The following is a 19,578-nucleotide window of genomic DNA, read 5'->3' as shown; positions in this document are numbered from 1 at the left end:
TTAACAAAACAATCAAACACAATAACATTTTCTGGGCTCGGGTTTTCCGCCACAGAACAATAACAACACTGTTGTCATTGTTCCCCCCCACTGCGGCCCTTATCAGAAACTATTACCCTCTCCAAACCTTCCTGAATCGTGTTGTTAAACAAGTCAATGCCAACATCTGATAAATGAATACCATCCGATCGAAAGTATCCCGGAATAACCTCCCGTGCCCACTCATGCTGTACCCAAAACCCTCCTTGTCGCACCAACCACTTTCCTATTTGCTTGTTTAACTTTTTTACCCCTTTACACCATAAAGGCCAACCCACAAATTTTAATCGTATTATGATATCCGACCACCCTAACCGAGTGTCCGGCATCCCATTCAGTAGTTTACTAAAGTCCTTCTTGATTTTCATCAGCAAGTCCTTGCAAGAACCATCTCCGACATCATTGCCACCCAAATGTATCAGCAAAACTTCGACTCCAGAACACATGTCTGCAGGAAAGGCAACAGTCCGTCCCATTTCATCCCCCGATGACTCATCCATCTGATGGTCCAATTGTGCACCTCTAGCTCAAGATTAGATCCATATGGCCTTCTTTCCGCTCTAACAGCTGCCCAGTGTATAAAAGAATGGCCCACTATCCCGACACATTCTTGTGCCCTTTTCCACTTTCTTCTTTCTGTAAAACAAACAACAATTAATAACTGTACCCCCAACCATCCCTCCCGTGCTATATTTAGCTTCTCCCCGAACTTGGAATATCCGATGTAGTATTTAGTTATATATGTAATATACAGTTTTTGTTTTTTGTTTTTTTTTTTATCGTCTCACATATCCCATGAATGCCTTCGACTTCCACCGCCCTATATTTTGAATCTCCTTGTTTGACATACCGCTCCCAGCCACCGAAGTCGCCGCCCCAATTCTGAAAGAATTCGACGTGTAACGATGTATGTCCCAACCCAATAACCCCACCACTTTTTTCAACACATGCACAAACTGAAACACTGTCAATGGCGACCCATCCCCGTGTAATAAAAATAAACCACTCATCTTAGGTCGCAACTCCATAAAGCGTTGCACCATCCGCACTGGACACACCTCTGGGTCACCTGTCGGAACCAACCGAACATATTGCCCTTTACCCTGCTGATCCACCTTCGAGCGATGTATGCATATCGATACCACCCCCCTACAAGCCCATACGTTCTCAGCTTTTAAACCCGAACCAGACGGATTTAACTTAGAAGAAGCTACCAGCTCCCTCACCCTCATGGCACCAAAGAATGCCAAGACAAACACAGTCTGAAATAAACTGACTTCGTAATCGGACCAGCATACCCGATGTAACTTCCGAATAATCGTCCGCAGGTCTTCATACCGAATTGGCAGCCATCTATCGGGTGATAAACCATTATCCCTTCGCCAGCCCCCCAGAATTCGTTTCACTAAAAAACTCGAGACTGCAGTGTCCCAACCCCTCAGCTTCTGAAAAAAGGAAAATCCCGCGAGATACGCCCGCACTGCTGCCAAAGAATACCCCATTCCCTTTGCCCACAAAATGAATCTCACGATGCTTTCAGCGTTGGCCTCCCTACCGTTCCAACCCTCCCCCTCTAAATACGCCACTACTACTCTGTGACCTCTGTCATATGCGCTCCAAGTGGAGGGAGCCACCGATTTCCTGATCAGCGACCTCGCTTCCCCCGGCCCAGCTGCCACAGGTGCTTCGGGAACCTCTCTCCTTCCAAATTCGCTGCCGGTTCCAATTCTCGAAATTCCCGCCACTTGAAACGAGAAAGTGCATCAGCTATTACATTCAATTCCCCCGGCACGTGTCGCGCTCTAATGGCCACATTCAACTCCAAACATTTAAAGACCAGTTCCCTCAGCAACTCAGACACTCTTGGGCATTTCGCCGATTGCCTGTTGATAACTTGCACCACCCCTAAGTTATCACACCAAAACACCACCTTCTTATTTGCTAACCGACTCCCCCATAAACACAATGCCACCACAATAGGGAATAATTCCAAAAAATTAATATTCTTAGTTAACCCTTCCAATTCCCACTCAACTGGCCACCGTTCGGCACACCACATCCCCTGAAAATACACACCAAAACCTATCCCCCCCGCTGCATCTGTGTATAATTCCAACTTTTTATTGGACACCTCCGCCGCTTGCATAATGCATATTCCATTGAATGACTCCAAGAATGCCTCCCAGACTCCTAGCTCTTCCTTAACTCTGCGAGTCACTCGAATGAAGTGATGACTTGCCCTGACTCCCACCGTCGTGCTAGACAATCTCCGAATAAAAGCGCGCCCCATAGGAATCACACGACACGCAAAGTTAAGAGCCCCAATGAGTGACTGCATCTGTCGCAGCGTCACTTTGACCGCCCGTCTAACCGTTCGCACAAGTACATGCAATCGTCTCACCTTTTCCTCTGGTAAACGCGCTTCCTGTGATATAGAATCGAGTTCTATACCTAGAAATACTAGTTTGGATACCGGCCCCTCCGTTTTCTGTCCCGCTACCGGGACCCCAAAGATATCCGCAACCTGCAAAAAACCATCTAATTGCCTTTGACATAAATCAGATGTCGCCGGCCCTACGAACAGAAAATCATCCAAATAATGCAAAATCCCTGAACCCCCTGTACTTTGCTCAACCACCCAATGTAAAAAGGTACTAAACGTTTCGAAAAAAGCGCACGACACTGCGCATCCCATAGGTAAACACTTGTCTATGTAAAACCTACCTTGAAATGAGAACCCTAACAACGGAAAACACTTCGGATGAATAGGCAATAACCGAAAAGCAGATTCAATATCTGCCTTCGCTAGTAACGCCCCTCGTCCCGCTAACTGCACTAAACGAACCGCTTCATCAAAAGACGCATAGTGAACCGAACAGAATTCTCGGGGTATGTAGTCATTCACTGACCTACCTTTCGGGTGCGATAGGTTAAGAATAAAGCGAAACTTACCCGGCTCCTTCTTAGGAATAATTGCAATGGGGGACAAATGCATACATCCATAAGGGGGAGACGCAAACGGGCCCGCTACCCTTCCTAATCTGACTTCAGTCCCAATTTTTTCCCGAGCCACATCTGCATATTCTATAACTGAATGTGCATTCCTCCCTTTCACACCACCCCCCGGTCCTGCATAAGGGATAATAAAACCCTCCCTAAACCCATCACTTAAAAACTTAGCTTCGCTCCTCCTGGGATAACTCTCTAACAAACTACTCATTTCCCTGAGCAAAACTGGAGACACCGCTAACTCCAACCCCACGCTATCACTTCCCTCCACTGCCAAGGTTTCCGCTAACTCCTTGCCCGCATTTGAGAGCTGAATGCGCTCCTCCACAGGTTGAACAGGAGTGTCTGAATTTGCAATCAGGGAACAAGCAGACTGCTTTATTGAATCTCCAGCATGTATCATTTCCCCCCGCCCTAAACTTCCCCCTTTGGATGGGCTTAGCGACCTGGCCTCCTGTCCGAAAGGAATGCCCCAGTCCACCACTGCTACCCGACCCCGCACCGACCCCCAAACCACCACCGCCTAGGGCCACCCCTTTCGTCCCGCTCAGCCCTTTGTAAATCATTTGTGTTAGCCACAAATTAATATCCTGCCCTCCCCACGACATCGTTTTGCTCCCTGCCATTTTGTCACGAAATTTCTCATCGTAGTTGAGCCAAGCCCAACCCTCATAATCCCGAAACGCCCCCAGTATTCTGTCCGCATAAGACAATAAAGCCCCATATTGCGAAGAATCATAATGCCCAACCACACTAGCTAACCGTAAAAAACCCCGAACCCAATTAATAATATTCTTAGCTACCTTAGGACTCGCAGACTTGAAGTGTTTCTTTTTGTCCTTCTTTTTGCTCTTTTTAATACCCCGCCTCCCTTCCAATAAGCTAAAAATATTGACATACCTTCTCTTACGTATCTTCCTACGCATCTTTCTGGGTACCCCTTCCCAAAGCTCCGCTAAAGTAGCGCTCGCCGAATGTCCCGCCCCGTGCAATGGACCTACCCCCAAAACTGATGGATACCTTGGGCTGGAGTCGGAAGAATCCATTGATGAATCGGACCCGCTAGACGAAGAACTGGAAGAGGTATCCCGCTTTGTTTTCTTCGCCTTGCTTTTCTTACTCTGCCTCCCCTGAGCTTTCTCACCTGGACCAATCGACACTTTGAGTCCCTGATCCACGGCCACCTTCCGACCTCCTTCTTCCCTTCCATAGCCTTCCTGGCTATCCGGCTCGTTCTCAAAATCCCTCTCTCTCCAAGCCTCTTGTGTCGACGTACCCAGACCGTCATCCTCCGCAACATCTGCAATACAAGAAGCCTCCCTACCTCTGCTATCAAATCTAATTCTATCCTGTCGACCTGCATACTTACCAATTGACCACCAATCCCCACTAACATCAGAAATGGAAGGCCTGGGTTCCCAGCGGGGTGCAGAGGGATACTGCCTCCCCCTATCACCCCCCGTCTCCGCGCCCCGCGTATTGCCCCATCCTGCTGACCTACCTCCTAAATCACCGCCTGCTGCCCGAGAACTATGGGCACGAGCTAACCCCACCTGACCTGGTTGCCCCCCCCTAAATCCTCCCCCTCCCAGTCTAAACTAGTCCCCCTGCTAAACTGCCAGTCGGAGGCACCACTCGCCCTAATTGGCTCTGAGCTTGCTTGCCAAGCCCCGGAGCCGCTGCCAGCAGGGGGCTTATGCTGCCCAACAGAACCCTTAAAACCCGATGCCTGCCTAGACCCTGAAACCCGACTTTTCTTATGAGCAGGAGGTGCATGCACAGGTGAAACAAACAGTTTTCCTCTCCCACCAGAGGGGGCGCGAGAACCACGAGACCCGGGAGGAATCGTGGAGCTGGAAATCTGTTTTACTTTCCCCTTGCCCACAGAGGCTTTGGGAGGCGCCTGCCCCGGCCTAATAGAAGCACGCCGGTCCCGAGGGGGCAGCGCAGGGCTGACAATGCGCGGAGAAACGCGGATAGGCTGCTCGCTCGGGGGGGGAGGGGAGCCTCTTTCATCGAGGAAACTGAAAGAAAGGGCTGACGCGTTCAGGGAGACCTCGGCAACGTCATCCCTCAACTCCCCGGGGCTGGCCTCAGCGTGAGGGGCGGGAGACTCGCCGCCGTCCGCGGGCTCCGGGCCGCTCTCTCCCGAGTCCGCCTGCGCTCGCTCCGAAGAAGGCTGGCCCGAAGAAAATGGCGTCGTGGGACGCAGGGAGGACAGAAGAGGCGGAGAAAAACCGCGCGGCATGGGGGGGGCCCGAGGAAACGCGAGCGCGCGAATGAGGAGGGGCAGCAGACGCACCAGGGTCGAGCGGGCGGCTAGCGGGGTCGGGGGTCCCCGAAAGAGGTCCCGGAGGGGGGCGAGAGCGAGCTCTCAGCTTCTTAGGCATGCCAGACCGCAGTGGAGAAAAAACAGGTAAAGTTGAGGAAACTTTAATGTTTTATTCCCTATTATTATTATTATTATTTTTTTTTTTTTTGAGAATATCTCCACACAATACAAGTAAAACGTCTAAATTCAATCAAAGGTCACCTGATAACAATGTAATTTGCTTGGAAAATTTCCAAACCTGCACAGCCCGCCAAGAACCAAAAAAGCTCAACTTGCTGCCTCTGCCGCTCCTCTCTCACTGCATTCCTAACGGTCACGCAGCTCCCCCCATCCCATAATTCCTCATCTCCATAACTTTTAAATTGCTCCTATTCCATTGGTTGACCTATCCTTCACCTCACTCAGCCTCCATCCCCTTCCCCCCCCCCACCCCGTCATCAGTTCCTCTCGCTTGTCTCCAGTTATAGGCGCAGCGTGAGACTCGCTCACTCTGCTTCCACTTATATACTTTTGGTGGTAAATGTGTCTTAGGTATTAGTTTTAGATGTATCTAATTCAGGTTTGTTTTCTCACTGGTTGCAGTCCCCCTGAGGAAGCAGACAGATGTGAAACAGGGGCCGCTTGTTGGGGTCAGAGCCCAGTGATAAGTTGCAAACAATAATGTGAAGGACATTTGCCCAGAAGGGAAGAGACCAATACAAGGAAATCAGCTGGATGAAGATAAATTGAGGATATGGAACAGTGGTGCACATTATCATAAAATCATGTTTTAGTAAGGTAAAAATGGGCGAAAGCCAGGTGTAGATTGTAAGTGGTTGTATCCACAGGGAATTTATATGTATAACATTGCATTAAGATAATGAAAAATATTGTTGTATAGACCTTTTGGTCATGTGGCTGACCATTGCCTTGTATTTGATGTGATGTTTTTAAAGTGTGAATGAGTGTGTGTGAGTGTTTGTATTTTAGGACATACTTCCTAAATCATTTAAAAATTTGAGATAATAAAACTGTATGCTTTTCTCTTATAAATTGATGTGGTTATATATAGATAGAGAAAGTAGTTCTATTTTACCCAGTGTGGGCACCTGATACGGTTACTGATTTTTTTTTTCTTGCCACGGACAAATGTAGACCATCCTTACCATGTAATCTTTTACTGCTCCATGCATGGCCCCAGCCCAGTGTCTCCAAAACTACTTTACTTACACGAGGTTTTGAGCTAGGAATTGGCGTAGCCTTTCCTTGCCCTTTCAGTTAACTGGTAATAATTCAGAAAAGGCAATAGTCTTTGCTATGTGTCTAATCTCTTCCCTAGATTTTGGAAATCTTTGTGTAATTCAAGGATACCATTTCTAGCAAGGTCATTGGTCCCCCAAATGGATAACAGTGATATTGAAGTCTCTGCTTTTTACTGTGATTGCATTGACTATCTGTTTGGTAGTTCTACTGTCTGAGGATACTGGAAGGCATTTAACTGCTGTATTCCCATCAAAATGGCTTCTCAAATTGGCTCCTCTGCCCAACTCTCCCAGGAATAGAAGCTGCTTATGACATTTAATAATGTTTAAGGGTTTCAGACTTCGCTTCATTTTCTATTGCTGCAGCTCAGTGGCATACCAAGGGGGCACAGGGCTACAGGGGGGCGCTGATGGCTGACAGGGTGGCCCATGTGGCAGCCGGTGGACCTCATGCCACTGGCAGCTGAGCAGGTAAGCAGGCTACTTCGATGCTGTGTGCCAGCTGCATACACCAGGAAGATTGGTGGGGCTGTGGTGGAGCTCATCCCACCATGTCACGAAAAAAAAAAAGTCCCATCTAAACTTCCAGGTGCTGCTGCTCCTCCTTCCTGCAAAAGAAAAACCTTGCTGTAACCACATGGGCAGGAAGGAAGGAGGAGGAGCATCGGCCGTGTGCAGTAAAGGAGCACTGTTTGTGGAGGGGCTGCTGTGGATCCCACCTCGCGGCAGCCCAAGAAGAGGAGGCCTGGTAGCAGGGCCACTGCTGATCTCGCCTTGAAGAGGCCTGGTAGCAGGGCCACCACCGATCCCACCTCGTGGCGGCCTGAAAAGAGGCTCGGTAGCAGGTCCACCATGGATCCCACCTTACAGCATCCCGAGATCAAGGCCACCATGGGGACCTGCGAAGTGGAGGCCCAGAGGCAATAGGGAGGCTGTAGAATGTGTGTGTGAATGAGAGTGAATTAAGAAATTGTGCGTGGGTGTGAGAGTGAGTTGAGAGACTGTGGGAGTGAGAACCTGAATGTTCAGAGAGCATGTGAAAGCCTCTGTATGAGACATGTGACAGAGCCTGGCATCCACCACCCTCTCCGTGAAGAAATACTTCCTGACATTGGTTCTGAATCTTCCTCCCTGGAGCTTCAAATCGTGACCCCTGATTGGTATGGATTGGCCTTGGACGCTGATTTTCGGATCTGATGAGACTTTGCATAGATTTTCTCCTACATCTGCTGGATGCTCAGGAGTTGAACATGTAAGATCCAGCTCTATACTGTCTTGTAGTTTGGCTCTTGAAAGGTTGCTATCAAAGAAGAGTTATTTGCTTTCAGTAATTTCCATCATGTTGAAGGTTTGTCTTGTACTACTTTGGCTTATATCCACATTTGGTACAATTCTGAGGTGTTTTGTTAGGGATCAGCCCATTTCCTCCGGAGTGCTGATATTCCTTGCATTTTGCCCTTCCTTCAGGCAGGTTTGGAGAAGGCTTTGGCCTTGAATTCTCTAAAGGTTCAGGTTGCAGTTATTTCATGTTACAGGAGCAAAGACCAGGACGTTTTAAATGTGGTTCATTCTGATATGGTCAGCTTTTTGCAGGAAGTTGAGATTGTTACCTTCTTTTAGGTCGTTGGTTCTTTAATGGGACCTTAATTTGGTTCTACCGGTTTTGATCTCTTCTCTGAGCCTTTAAAGCAGACTTATTTAAAGGATCTCTCTCTGGGGCCAATGTAATAAGTCACATTGAGCTTTTTTGCGAGGTTTTATTTTAGTTCGCAATGTGCCTGGCAGTGGAAGGTGTTTGTGCTGCTGTTACTGTGAGGTGACACTAGCATTTGAAAATATCTTTTAGTATGATGAGCTGTAAGGGAAACATCCAAGCTCCATTGTTTGGGGGAATTTCAGTGGATGCACAGAGTTACAGAATTGGAGGTGCAGGATTTATATTGACATTTTGTCCCTTCCTATAAATTCCAAACTTCACTCTCATAGCCATATATAATTAGTTGAATGAGGCTATCAATTTTATAGTGTGAAACTGGCCAGCTTTTTAAAATTACGCAGAAGACCCTTTGGACTTTCTTATTAATACCAAATATTCAAAAGCTGTGTTCATCCCATCAAGCTCATATATCTCATTAAAGAGGTAAATTGAATAACACAATAACTTTGTTTTATTATTGATATTCATAAATTAACAATATCTTGGAATATTATATATTTTTAATATAAATCTAATACTACATCTTGTGAGAAAAAGACACAAAAAAATAGTAAAAATGAACTGAGATGTTAAAAGAGAAAATCAGCGATGTGAAGACTCGCCCCCCCCCCCCCCCCCCCCCCCCGACGTCATGACGACCAGCCAGCGGCGACCCGATTAACGGCACGATTCCACCAGGCGCTGTTACAGAGGGGCAGCCCACTACCATCGGGCACTTAAAGAAAACTACATCTTGTGAGAAAAAGACACAAAAAAATAGTAAAAATGAACTGAGATGTTAAAAGAGAAAATCAGCGATGTGAAGACTCGCCCCCCCCCCCCCCGACGTCATGACGACCAGCCAGCGGCGACCCGATTAACGGCACGATTCCACCAGGCGCTGTTACAGAGGGGCAGCCCACTACCATCGGGCACTTAAAGAAAACTACATCTTGTGAGAAAAAGACACAAAAAAATAGTAAAAATGAACTGAGATGTTAAAAGAGAAAATCAGCGATGTGAAGACTTGCCCCCCCCCCCCCCCCCCACGTCATGACGACCAGCCAGCGGCGACCCGATTAACGGCACAATTACACCAGGCGTCGCGTGCCGGGTGTGCTCCCCTTCATGCTAACCTTTGTGCTCCTTCTAATATAATTATGTTTATGTTAATAATTTAACTTTTATTAATGTTATTTAGCTTTTTGCTTTGTTTAAAATTATTTCATTATTGATGTTTAAATGTATTAGACTAAGGAATTTTACTTCCTGCTCATTCTGTTTCATTGTAAACCGGTTTGATATGCATTTTATGCAGGAAAATCGGTATAAAAAAACTTTAAATAAATAAATAAATAAATAAATGAAAGGTTTTCACAACATAGGTTGTGTCGTGAAACATTTTATGATGTATATATTTAAGGAAACATATGTAAATTGTCGAAATACATTTCGTTCGTTTAACCTTTAACCTCTGGTTTGCTAGTAGACTGAATTACTGTGTCCCGAAATTGTTTGTCTAAAAAGTGTGTCACCAACATGAAAAGTTTGGAAAGCTCTGCCCTAGAGAGACAGGTGATTTACCCTCACCACCTTCACCTACTGAAAGTAGAATGCGTTCTCCTCCAGAGGCCCTTTCTTTCATAAACTTTGTGAAGGACATGTCTGAATTGGTCCCTTTCCAGTTACTAACGGAACAGGACGACAGAAATCAGATGATGGCGTTGCTTCAATTCCTGGATGTGCCCAAGGAAATCACCTCCATACCCATCCATCAAGTTCTTCTTGACCTTCTCAAAAAACTGGGAACATCCTGGCTCTGTTGCACCAGTCCACAGAAAAACTGACTCTACCTACTGGGTACAGTAAGCTCTAGGTTTTCAAAAGCTTCAATTGGATCACCAATCTGTGGTGGTTGAATCTATGCAAAAGAAAGCAAAAAGGTCCAAAACTCATACTTCCTTTCCCCCTGGCAAGGAACAGAAGTTTTGGATACCATAGGTCGCTGAGTCTTTCAAGGATCAATGCTGATCCTCCGAATTGCTGCTTACCAACTATATATGACCCAATATAAGAGTCATTTTTAAGCAACTTCAAGACCTGACAACCTCCATGCTTCAATCACTTCCAGATAAGTTCCACACCCTAATTAATAAGGGTTTGTAGGCAGGCAAACATGAGGCAGAAGCAGGACGAAGACAACCAAGACCACAGCAGCACAAACCAACTCCAGGAACCTTGTTGCAAGGCACTGGAGTGAAGTAGATGCAGGGTACATATACCCTGAAGGCATCTGACGTCATCCACAGGTGCAGTAGCTGAACAGATGATTTTCCCGCGCTGGCCCCTTTAAGGACAGCTCCTCACCGTGCGTGTGTGTCAGGGGGCGGGGCCAGCCACGCTGAGCCGTCTCTCCTGAGGAGGGAGAGACGCGCTGAAGGGCCTGCAGGCCCGGGGAACCTCCGAAACGGCCCAGGCCGCCCCCGAGGTAGGTGGAGGGACTGGGACACGGCCCGGGACCGCAACACTATGTCTCCACATGTAATCAAAAATTATTTTTTCTTTTGCCATAATTTCAATAAAGTGCAGGGGCTATATGTAGGTAGGATCTGAAAAAGGTAACAAAAGTGTGGCAATATTTCATTTTCACTGTTTCAGTCTTTCACAGCACAATAAACTATAACCTTCCCATTGCCTCATAGCTTGAGATGGTCTCAAGTAAAGATTTATTTATTTAAAGCTTTTTTATACTGGTATTAGTAGTTACAACATACCGGTTTACATCAGAACTGAAAGTGGAAAATACATCAAACAGGTACCGGGGATGGGACTACAGCGAACAAGAGAGAAGTAGCCAGAAATTGGCAAACAAGAGCAACAGACTGTATAAAATAGCAAGTAAACAATGTGACATTACTTTATACACAAGTTCACATCATGTACAGATGGGTAATTTGAGTTGAAATAACTGGTCAAAGTGGACCCCAATAAAGACCTCTATATTTTTCACCCTTATTCATTGTCCATTCAAAAGGATACTGACCCTTCAAGCACTCTACCTGAGATTTAGATACTGAAATACTTAATAACTCAGGCTTAACATTTATTTTAAAGCTAGAGACTTGGCCACATTTCTCCATTTCATCCACCTCTTTAGCAAGAGAGAGCTCAGGAGCAGTAAGTGTAAACAAAAGATCATCCTCAACCAGCAAAAGTTTGAAGCTTTTGTGCCTATCTGCACCCCCAGGAGTTCAGAATTACTATGAATCCTAGCCACAAAGGGTTCCAAAAACAGTGCAAAGAGTAACGGTGAAAGAGGGTACCCTTGAGTTCCCCAACCCACCTTAAATAGGCTCCATTCATTTTAATATAGGCTTCTGGCCCCTCGTATAACTTTGTAACCCAGGTAATGAATCTGCACCCAAAACTCATTTTCTCCAAGGTCTTAAAAATTGCCAGTGGATCCTATCAAAAGCTTTCTCTGCGTCCACTATAAGGCATAAGGAAGGCAGTTTCTCTCTTTTCACCCACCATGTCAAATCTAATATCTTATATCCATTATCAGCTATTTGACAAGGGATGAAATCAGATTGATCCTGATGAATCAAGACTGCATCAAGGTGTTCAGATGATCAGCCTAATATCATTAAATGTAAATTGATAAGTAAAATGGGTCTACATGAACTACACACGGAGGATTCATTATCTTTATAGATACATAGAAATGACGGCAGACGCAGACCAAATGGCCCATTTAGTCTGCCCAGCAAGCTCCCACACATTTTCACATACTTAGCTGTTTCACCAACCACCAAGTTCAGGGCTCTTGTTGGTAATTGTGTGATTCAAATTTCCTGCCACTCCCTGCCGTTGATCAAGAGAGTAATATTGGAGTTGTATCAAAGGTGAATCTTAAGGCTTAATGGTTAAGGGTAGTAACCGCCGCATCAAGCAAGTTACCCTGATGCTTGTTTACCCCGACTGCACAGATCAATGCCTTATTGGATGTCTGAATGTAAATCCTCTTTTCCACATTTCCCCCTGCCGTTGAAACAGACAGTAACGCTATATATGCATTCAAAGTGAAGTATCAGGCTTATTTGGTTTAGGGTAGTAACCGCCACAATAAGCAATCTACCCCCACGCTTATTTGTTTACCCAGACTGTAGTTCAGTCCTTGTTGGTTGTTGTCTGAATGCAAATCCTCTTTTCCACATTTGTTCTTGCCATTGAAGCACAGAGCAATGTTGGAGTTACATTAACCGTGTGAAGGGTTATTGAGTAAGGGTAGAAATCACCAGGTAGTACCCACCATTCCAGCAAGTCACCCCTATGGCTCTTCTCTTTATTCCCATCCTCTAGCCTTTATGGATCCACAATGTTTATCCCATGCCCCTTTGAAATCCTTCACAGTTTTAGTCTTCACCACTTCCTCCGGAAGGGCATTCCAGTTTCTTTGCAATTGCAGAAATACCTGCCAGGTTAATTCCCGTTGAAATGGATCCACCCACAAGGAGACTATTAAACATATTAGTGAAGGGTTTAATCAATAAAGGAACAAAATTGCTTGTAAAATCTAGCAGTATAATTGTCCACACCAAGTGATTTACCCATCTTAAGACTCCTAATAAATTGGAGGATTTCTGCTTCCCGAACCTCCAGATCCAAAAGGATTGATGTTCCAGAGATGGTAAGTAAATAACATCAACCAAGTAATTATCAATTGCTTCCACTCTAACTGACAAGTCTTGCCAATACAGCTGCTCATAAAACTGTAAAACAAAAAAGCACAGCCTTATTGCCATATTATCAGTCAAAAATTCCTCAGTCCTTTTAGTTTCATTATGTGGTTTTGGGAAAATTGTTGTCTCCAGCCTAAGAGTATGCCAGCCATATTACACAATTTAAAGAACTGTTGATGAGCAAACTCCATATGCTGAGCTATATTGTCAAGATCTATTGATCGTAGACCACTTTGGGCCCACTTCAGCCTAATGTGGCTGAATAACTGTTTATGTAACACTTCTACGTCACCATTCTTTGTTGTAGGACAGTTCTAATGCTCTCTTTTTCTTTTTTTCTTAAAGGCAGCACCGAACTACTGCCTTTAGACCATCCCTCACAACCATTAGAGAAACGTCTTTTGTGTCACTGATACACAAATAATATAATCATCTTCTGACAGCTGATCACAATATTTTGCGTCAGACAATAAATTATTATTTAGCCTCCAGAAATGTCTGTGTCATTATTATGTAGACGGTATTTTAATCAGACAATGTAATATTACCTATAACTGACTGTCACTCTGGTGACTGAAGTCCTGTCCACCAGAAAAAAATCTATACATAAGTAAGAATTGTGAGGTTTTGGAAAAAAAAAGTGTAATCACATGTGAATGAGGTCAGCTTTCTCCAGACATCAATTGGATTTCAGTTATCCATAAAAAAACTTGTTTGAATCTGTTTGACTAGGACACTACGCTCTCACGAAAGGAGTTGTCTAAAGCTGGCAGTCTGGTAATATTAAAATGCTCTCCAATTATGAGCTTTCCCTCCATCCTGCTGGTCATGGCCTCTACCAAACAGACAAATAAAAAACATTGTGGTCTTGATTAGGGGCATAAACATTAACTATAGTCAACTTTTCAGAGCCAATGACTATTTGCATTATAATATACCTGCCCTCAGTATCTCTGCAGATAGATTTGAGCTCAAATGCAAGTCTTTAGAAATGAGAATACTAACCCCACCATACTTATGTTTTGTGCAAGCAGCAAAGAAAGTATGGGGAAAACATTTAGACTTAACTACACTTTCAAACTATTTTTTAAGGTGTGCCTCTTGAATTAATACAGTAGTAGCCTTTAAATGTGAAGCTTCCTTGAACAATAATTACTGCTTTCACGGTGAGTTTAAACAGTGTAGTTAGGCCATTATAGACAGAAAACTTTCCTTGTCACACTAGCAAACCCCGTCAAAAATGAAAGGTCGTCCCATCACCCTTGCCCTCTTCCCCCACCCCCCTTCAATTGCAGACCCACTATCTTGGAGGAGAGTCATCATCTTGCCAAATCTATACTTTGCTGAGTAAAAGAAATTAATTACAGAATAAAATAAGCTGATAGTCCTCCAGAGCTTGAAATAAGTACAAGGGAACAAATAACTGCCAAGTAATAGTCCAGACTGGAAACTCCCAACCACCGGATCAAAAGTTATGGTAAACAGGAATAAGTAATGACTAAGCAAAAAAATCAGTTGTAGAAGGATGTCTCAAATCAAATTACTGTGTCTCTGGATAAATTTAATCCTCCTGACTGATGGCACAACTTTCTCCCTCCTTTTCCCAAATGCTGCCATTGTGAAAAATCATCTCTAAGAAGTGTCGCAGTAAGAGCTGAGGCCTGTGATACTGGAACTGAAATCCCTGTGGCTCTCAAGATTTTTTCAGCCAGTTTTAATCATAGACATTACCCTGCTAATAATGAAAACTGGACCAAATGGGAATAGCCATCTGCAGCAGAAATGTTTTTTGAGGAGGGCTGCTGTAATGTCCCTTAGGTCTTTCCATTTGTGCATTGTTATGCGGGACAGATCAGAAAAGACCCCAGTTGTATGCGCCTGCTATATTAATGCTTCCATTTTCTAGCTGCCAGGAACACACAGTCTTTCATAGTATAGTTACCGAAGCAAGCGATAATATCTTGAGGCTGATTTTGCAGTGGGGGGCCAAGTGCATGATGGGCTTTAGCAATATTAATATTTAGTCCCTCCAACTTGTTTCCAGGCTACTTTAGTGCAGTAACATTTATCAAATATTTGTCACCACCAGTCTGCAGTCAGAAAAATCTTCGGTTCAGGTCACCCCTGAACCGAAGATTGTATCTCTGGGACCGATTTTCTAGGTCTTCCATTTTCTCGTACAATATGATTTGCTCAGCCTCTAGTTCTTTTATAGTATTCCATAGCTCTGTAGATGATTTGACTACCTCCATCCACCTATCGATTTCAACTATTTCACTTCAGAGGTCTGGCATAGTTTCCAATATCACCCTTTTGACAGCGTTCATATTGGTTCACATGTCACAGAACCAGTTATGGAAGTCTGATGATGCATTTGTTTTAGCAGGAGGCAAGACTCTTACAAGCACAGATGTTTTAGGGCCTACCTCTGTAAAAACACAGCCTTCCTCTCTGGCCATGTTTGAAGTGCCTTCCAGGTCAGAGGTACTTTTCGCATAAGAAAATTGAAGTCCACCGATTTATTTTTGGTTGCCATCAGTATAAAATAGTCTACAGATATCAAATGTGAAACACATCATAATATGCTGGATGGCCACTATACGGGAGGATTAAACTCAGGAGAGCAAGGAGCCTCTCAGTTAAGCTGATATTCGGTACATTGAAATCACTTCCCCTTTCCATCATGACATGTCTGAAGATAGTAGGAATGGTTGCAGCAGAACAGAGAGATTGAATATGTGGCAGATGGAATGGATGACTGCAGGGGAAATAGAATTGAGGAGCTGGGTGAGTAGTGAGTTTGGTGGAGGAGAGAATATAAGCAGTTTCCTTTTTTAAGATTTCAGAAAAGGAAGAAAGGATGCCAGAGGCTAAAAGAAGGGGAGGGGAATGAAGTGGGTGAGATAATTGTGGCCTAATAGGTAAGTCAAGATTAATATGTTAAAATTTGACAAAGAAGTAGTCATCCATAGTTTGCTCAGATAGGAAAGGTGGGGGAGCATGGTGGAAGGCAAAAGCAGTTTGAGGAGGAAGCTAAGTGCTGTGACAGTGAGGACCGAGGCAAAGGTGTTCATCAGATGGATACAGTAGTCTTGCTTAAAAAGTGCAATAGCAGATTGGAAGATGAGCATGAATTTGAAATGTAGAAAGCATGGGAACAGGATTTTTGCCAGAATCACTATGCAGAGCAGGTACAGATATATAGAAGGTGAACTCTGGGTGAGAGCCAAAGTTGAGGTTTGATATGTTTTTACAGTATGGAGGAGGAGTTACATGAATATCCAAAGCAAGGGAGAGTATAGTTCTGTAAACGTGACAATTGTGGAAGACAAATGAGACAGCAGTAGAGAGGAAACAAGGGTCAGTAGCATGGTAAATCCTAATAGAGGTGATGATCAATAGTTGAGACTGAAAAGGGTGGGCAAGTGTGAAAAATACCAGATGATAGTCAGTTAGAGGTGCAGAAGCTTAAGATAGAGTAGTTAGAATAAAAGATTCTCATGTTGCAGCTCATCAAATTAAATATAGATTCTTTAAAAAAAAAATTCACTTCAATTTTAATACATACAAAATATATATAGTTTTTGGGACACACACATTACATAGATGTATTTCATGTTTCTGACACTTCTATAATATTAAGCATCAGAATGATTCTAACCAGTCATCCCAGAATTAGACAATTATAGTGGGTTTGAATCAAACCAGCAGACTGGAATTGAACTTCTCAATTTCCAACATGCAGCATTAGAACAAGAGAATAAGATTTTTTGTCAGGTTATTAAGGGGAGTTAACCAGTTGAAACCTCTAGAATTTAAAAGTAGCATTTTAAATGGAGAAACTATAATTATCGGGAAAAAATTACTTGCAGGAACAACAAATTCCATACTTGAATTATAATGTAACAAGCCGTTAAGCCCGTTAAAACGGGCTACATCCCTCTGTCTCTCACCTCCCCCCTCTTTCTCTCTCCCCTCACTCTTCACCACCCCCCTCCCTCACCCACTCCTCCCCACCCTCCCTCTCCTATCACTCAGTCCCTCCCTCCCACTCAGTCTCACTCACTCCTCCCCCCTCTCTCCTCCCTCTCACTCACTCAGTCCCACTCACTCTCACTCAGTCCCCACTCCCCTCCGTCCTCTATCCCTCAGTCCCACTCCCTCCCTCTCCCTCCCTCAGCCCACTCCCTCCTCAGTCCCGTCCCTCCCACCTCAATCCCTCCCTCCCCCCTCCCTCTCACTCACTCCCCCCCCCCCCCCTCTCACTCACTCAGTCCCACTCACTCTCCCTCAGTCCCACTCCCTCCCTCTCTCTCCCAGTCCCACTCCCTCCCTCAGTCCCCCCTCTCCCTCTCACTCAGTCCCCCTCCCCTCCCTCTCACTCAGTCCCTCCCCCTCACTCAATCCCTCCCTCCCACTCAGTCCCTCCCTCTCACTCAGTCACTCCCTCCCACTATCTCTCTCCGTCCCTCCCTCCCACTCAGTCGTCCCTCCCTCTCTCGGCTACCGCACGCTACCGCCGTCGCCGCTACCGCCGCCGCTCGCTACCGCCGTCGCCGCCCGCTGCCGGTACCGCTGCCGCCGCCCGCTGCTGCCACTGGACGCCGCCATTTTTTTTTCTTTTCTGAAGCTGCCTCAGAGCGACGTGCTCGCCCGCACATGCGCGGTAGAGCTGGTCTCTACTGCGCATTTGCGGGCCGTCGGTCACAGGCCATTTATAAGGTAGATACTTTGCCCATATTTTAGAGCAAACTAAAAGTCATTAAAAAATTGTAAATAAAGAAGAAATAATGAAAGTATATATACTTTGTGCAAAATTTGCTATTTTTGTAAGGACTGAAATATTTTATGCTTACATAGGAGAAGAGAAAGCGAGGACATCTTTATCCACATGGAGCTACTCACTTATTTTAAGAGCATTATATGCTTTATGGAGCTTTTACTTATGAATCATTTTAGAAGTATTGCACTAAAAGGAAACTGTTATACTAGGAAAGTGAAGGCTCTCAATGCCTGGAAAGAATGATTTCTTCCAGCAGAAATTGTTCTTGTAGTATAAGGATATAATTCCCTCTTAGTGCTGGGGTGTTCAAGCTCAACTGGCTCTAGACAGGAGATCAAAAGCAGGTCTCTGGTAGATAAGAATTGCCATCAAATCATAGGACTGACCCAACAAAAATCATTTTATTTTTGTATGCATAACTCATTTTACAAGAGAATATATATACTTTTTCTTTAATTATATTCTGAACTGTTGGCCTTTCAAACTAATTCTTAGTACAGTTCTGAAAATATAAGATTGCATCATCCAATCCCTGTCTTCAATAAAAAGACAACTGTCCCAGACCTACTGATATTCTTGGATTTAAAACAAGGATGTTATCAGGACTGTGGCAGCTTTTCGTGATAAAACAATTCAGTTTTAAATAAAAGGTAATAGGAAATAATCATTTTTCATTTATTAAACTACTTCTTTTTAGCCGATAGTTAATGAGACATTATTAAAGAGTGATGTAAAGGTGACATGGTGCAGGGTGATCATACAGCTTCATTTCACTGGATCAAATCAGTGCTGGTTTTTTGGTTTTTTTTCCATTCAGGGTTATGTAATCTAGAAAAACAAACTATAAACCCCTAAAAACTTTGGTGTGGGCATTAAAAATACACACCTGCAACATCATGTTGCTTCTGACTTGGAGTTTTGTGCTTAATACAGTATATATATTTAGAGAGAAAACAGTTTACAAATATATAAAAACAAAGCTGAAAGCCTTAGCTAATTGTATTAATAATAATCCCAAAATATACCAGGAAGAATAACCAAAGGAATAAATATCGGAAGGTATTTTTTTTTGTTGTTGTTATAGTCTTAAGTACAAGCCATTTAGATCAATTTGTATATCTTGTTGCATTTTTGGCAAGTCACAATTCCTGTATATAATTTAGCTTTTCATCCTCTGAATCAGCTTCAACACTCATTTTTACTGTCCACTTCTTCTTTAAGGGATATCAGTCCAGTCTTTTTACCATGTAGGGGCCTTCCAGCTCATAGCCAATCTTTCTGTAATAATTCCTTGTGCCAACACCTAGAATAAAACCACAAAGACAATGTTAAGGTATATATAACATGATAAAATATCAATAGGCATTCAGCCAATCAAATTCTCTGTTTTGTTGAATGCTCCATTGGGACATTCCATATCAAGTGGATCAATTTAGAAAATCATCCATTCTTGACCTCCTTCAAATTGAATAAAAATGTGTGTTGATGTTCACAAGGGCCTCAAACAAAACTATGCAACATTTTTCGGCTGAATCTCTATTGGTTCAAAAGCTAGAGCAGATGAATGAAGGTCAGACTTAGAGTATTGTGCTCTGCGCAATACAAAACAGCCACTTTGTCCGAGCACTGCAGCCAAACAACCCTTATTAGGGGCCTGAAATTTTGTGGATTATTACAACCTCTGGTGCTAAATTCCTATACAAAGTTTGTAACCTAACATGAACTTGCCATCCTTT

The 19,578-nt window shown here is 44.0% G+C and overlaps 1 protein-coding gene across 4 annotated transcripts in view; it reads right to left on the bottom strand.

Moving 5' to 3' along the window:
* Positions 1–18,224: 18,224 nt before the first annotated feature.
* ELP3 (elongator acetyltransferase complex subunit 3) overlaps positions 18,225–19,578 on the bottom strand; it is a 466,764-nt gene continuing 465,410 nt past the window's right edge. For all 4 annotated transcript variants that reach the window (XM_029596183.1, XM_029596182.1, XM_029596180.1 and 1 more), the window contains one exon: positions 18,225–19,145. In XM_029596183.1, coding sequence (XP_029452043.1) covers positions 19,069–19,145 — 77 coding nt within the window. In that variant the 3' untranslated portion in view covers positions 18,225–19,068. The remainder of the gene's footprint in view (positions 19,146–19,578) is intronic.

This window comes from Rhinatrema bivittatum, chromosome 3 (assembly GCF_901001135.1).
Source record: "Rhinatrema bivittatum chromosome 3, aRhiBiv1.1, whole genome shotgun sequence".
In the NCBI taxonomy this organism is placed as follows: domain Eukaryota; kingdom Metazoa; phylum Chordata; class Amphibia; order Gymnophiona; family Rhinatrematidae; genus Rhinatrema; species Rhinatrema bivittatum.
This window is presented reverse-complemented; position numbering and strand designations above follow the sequence as displayed.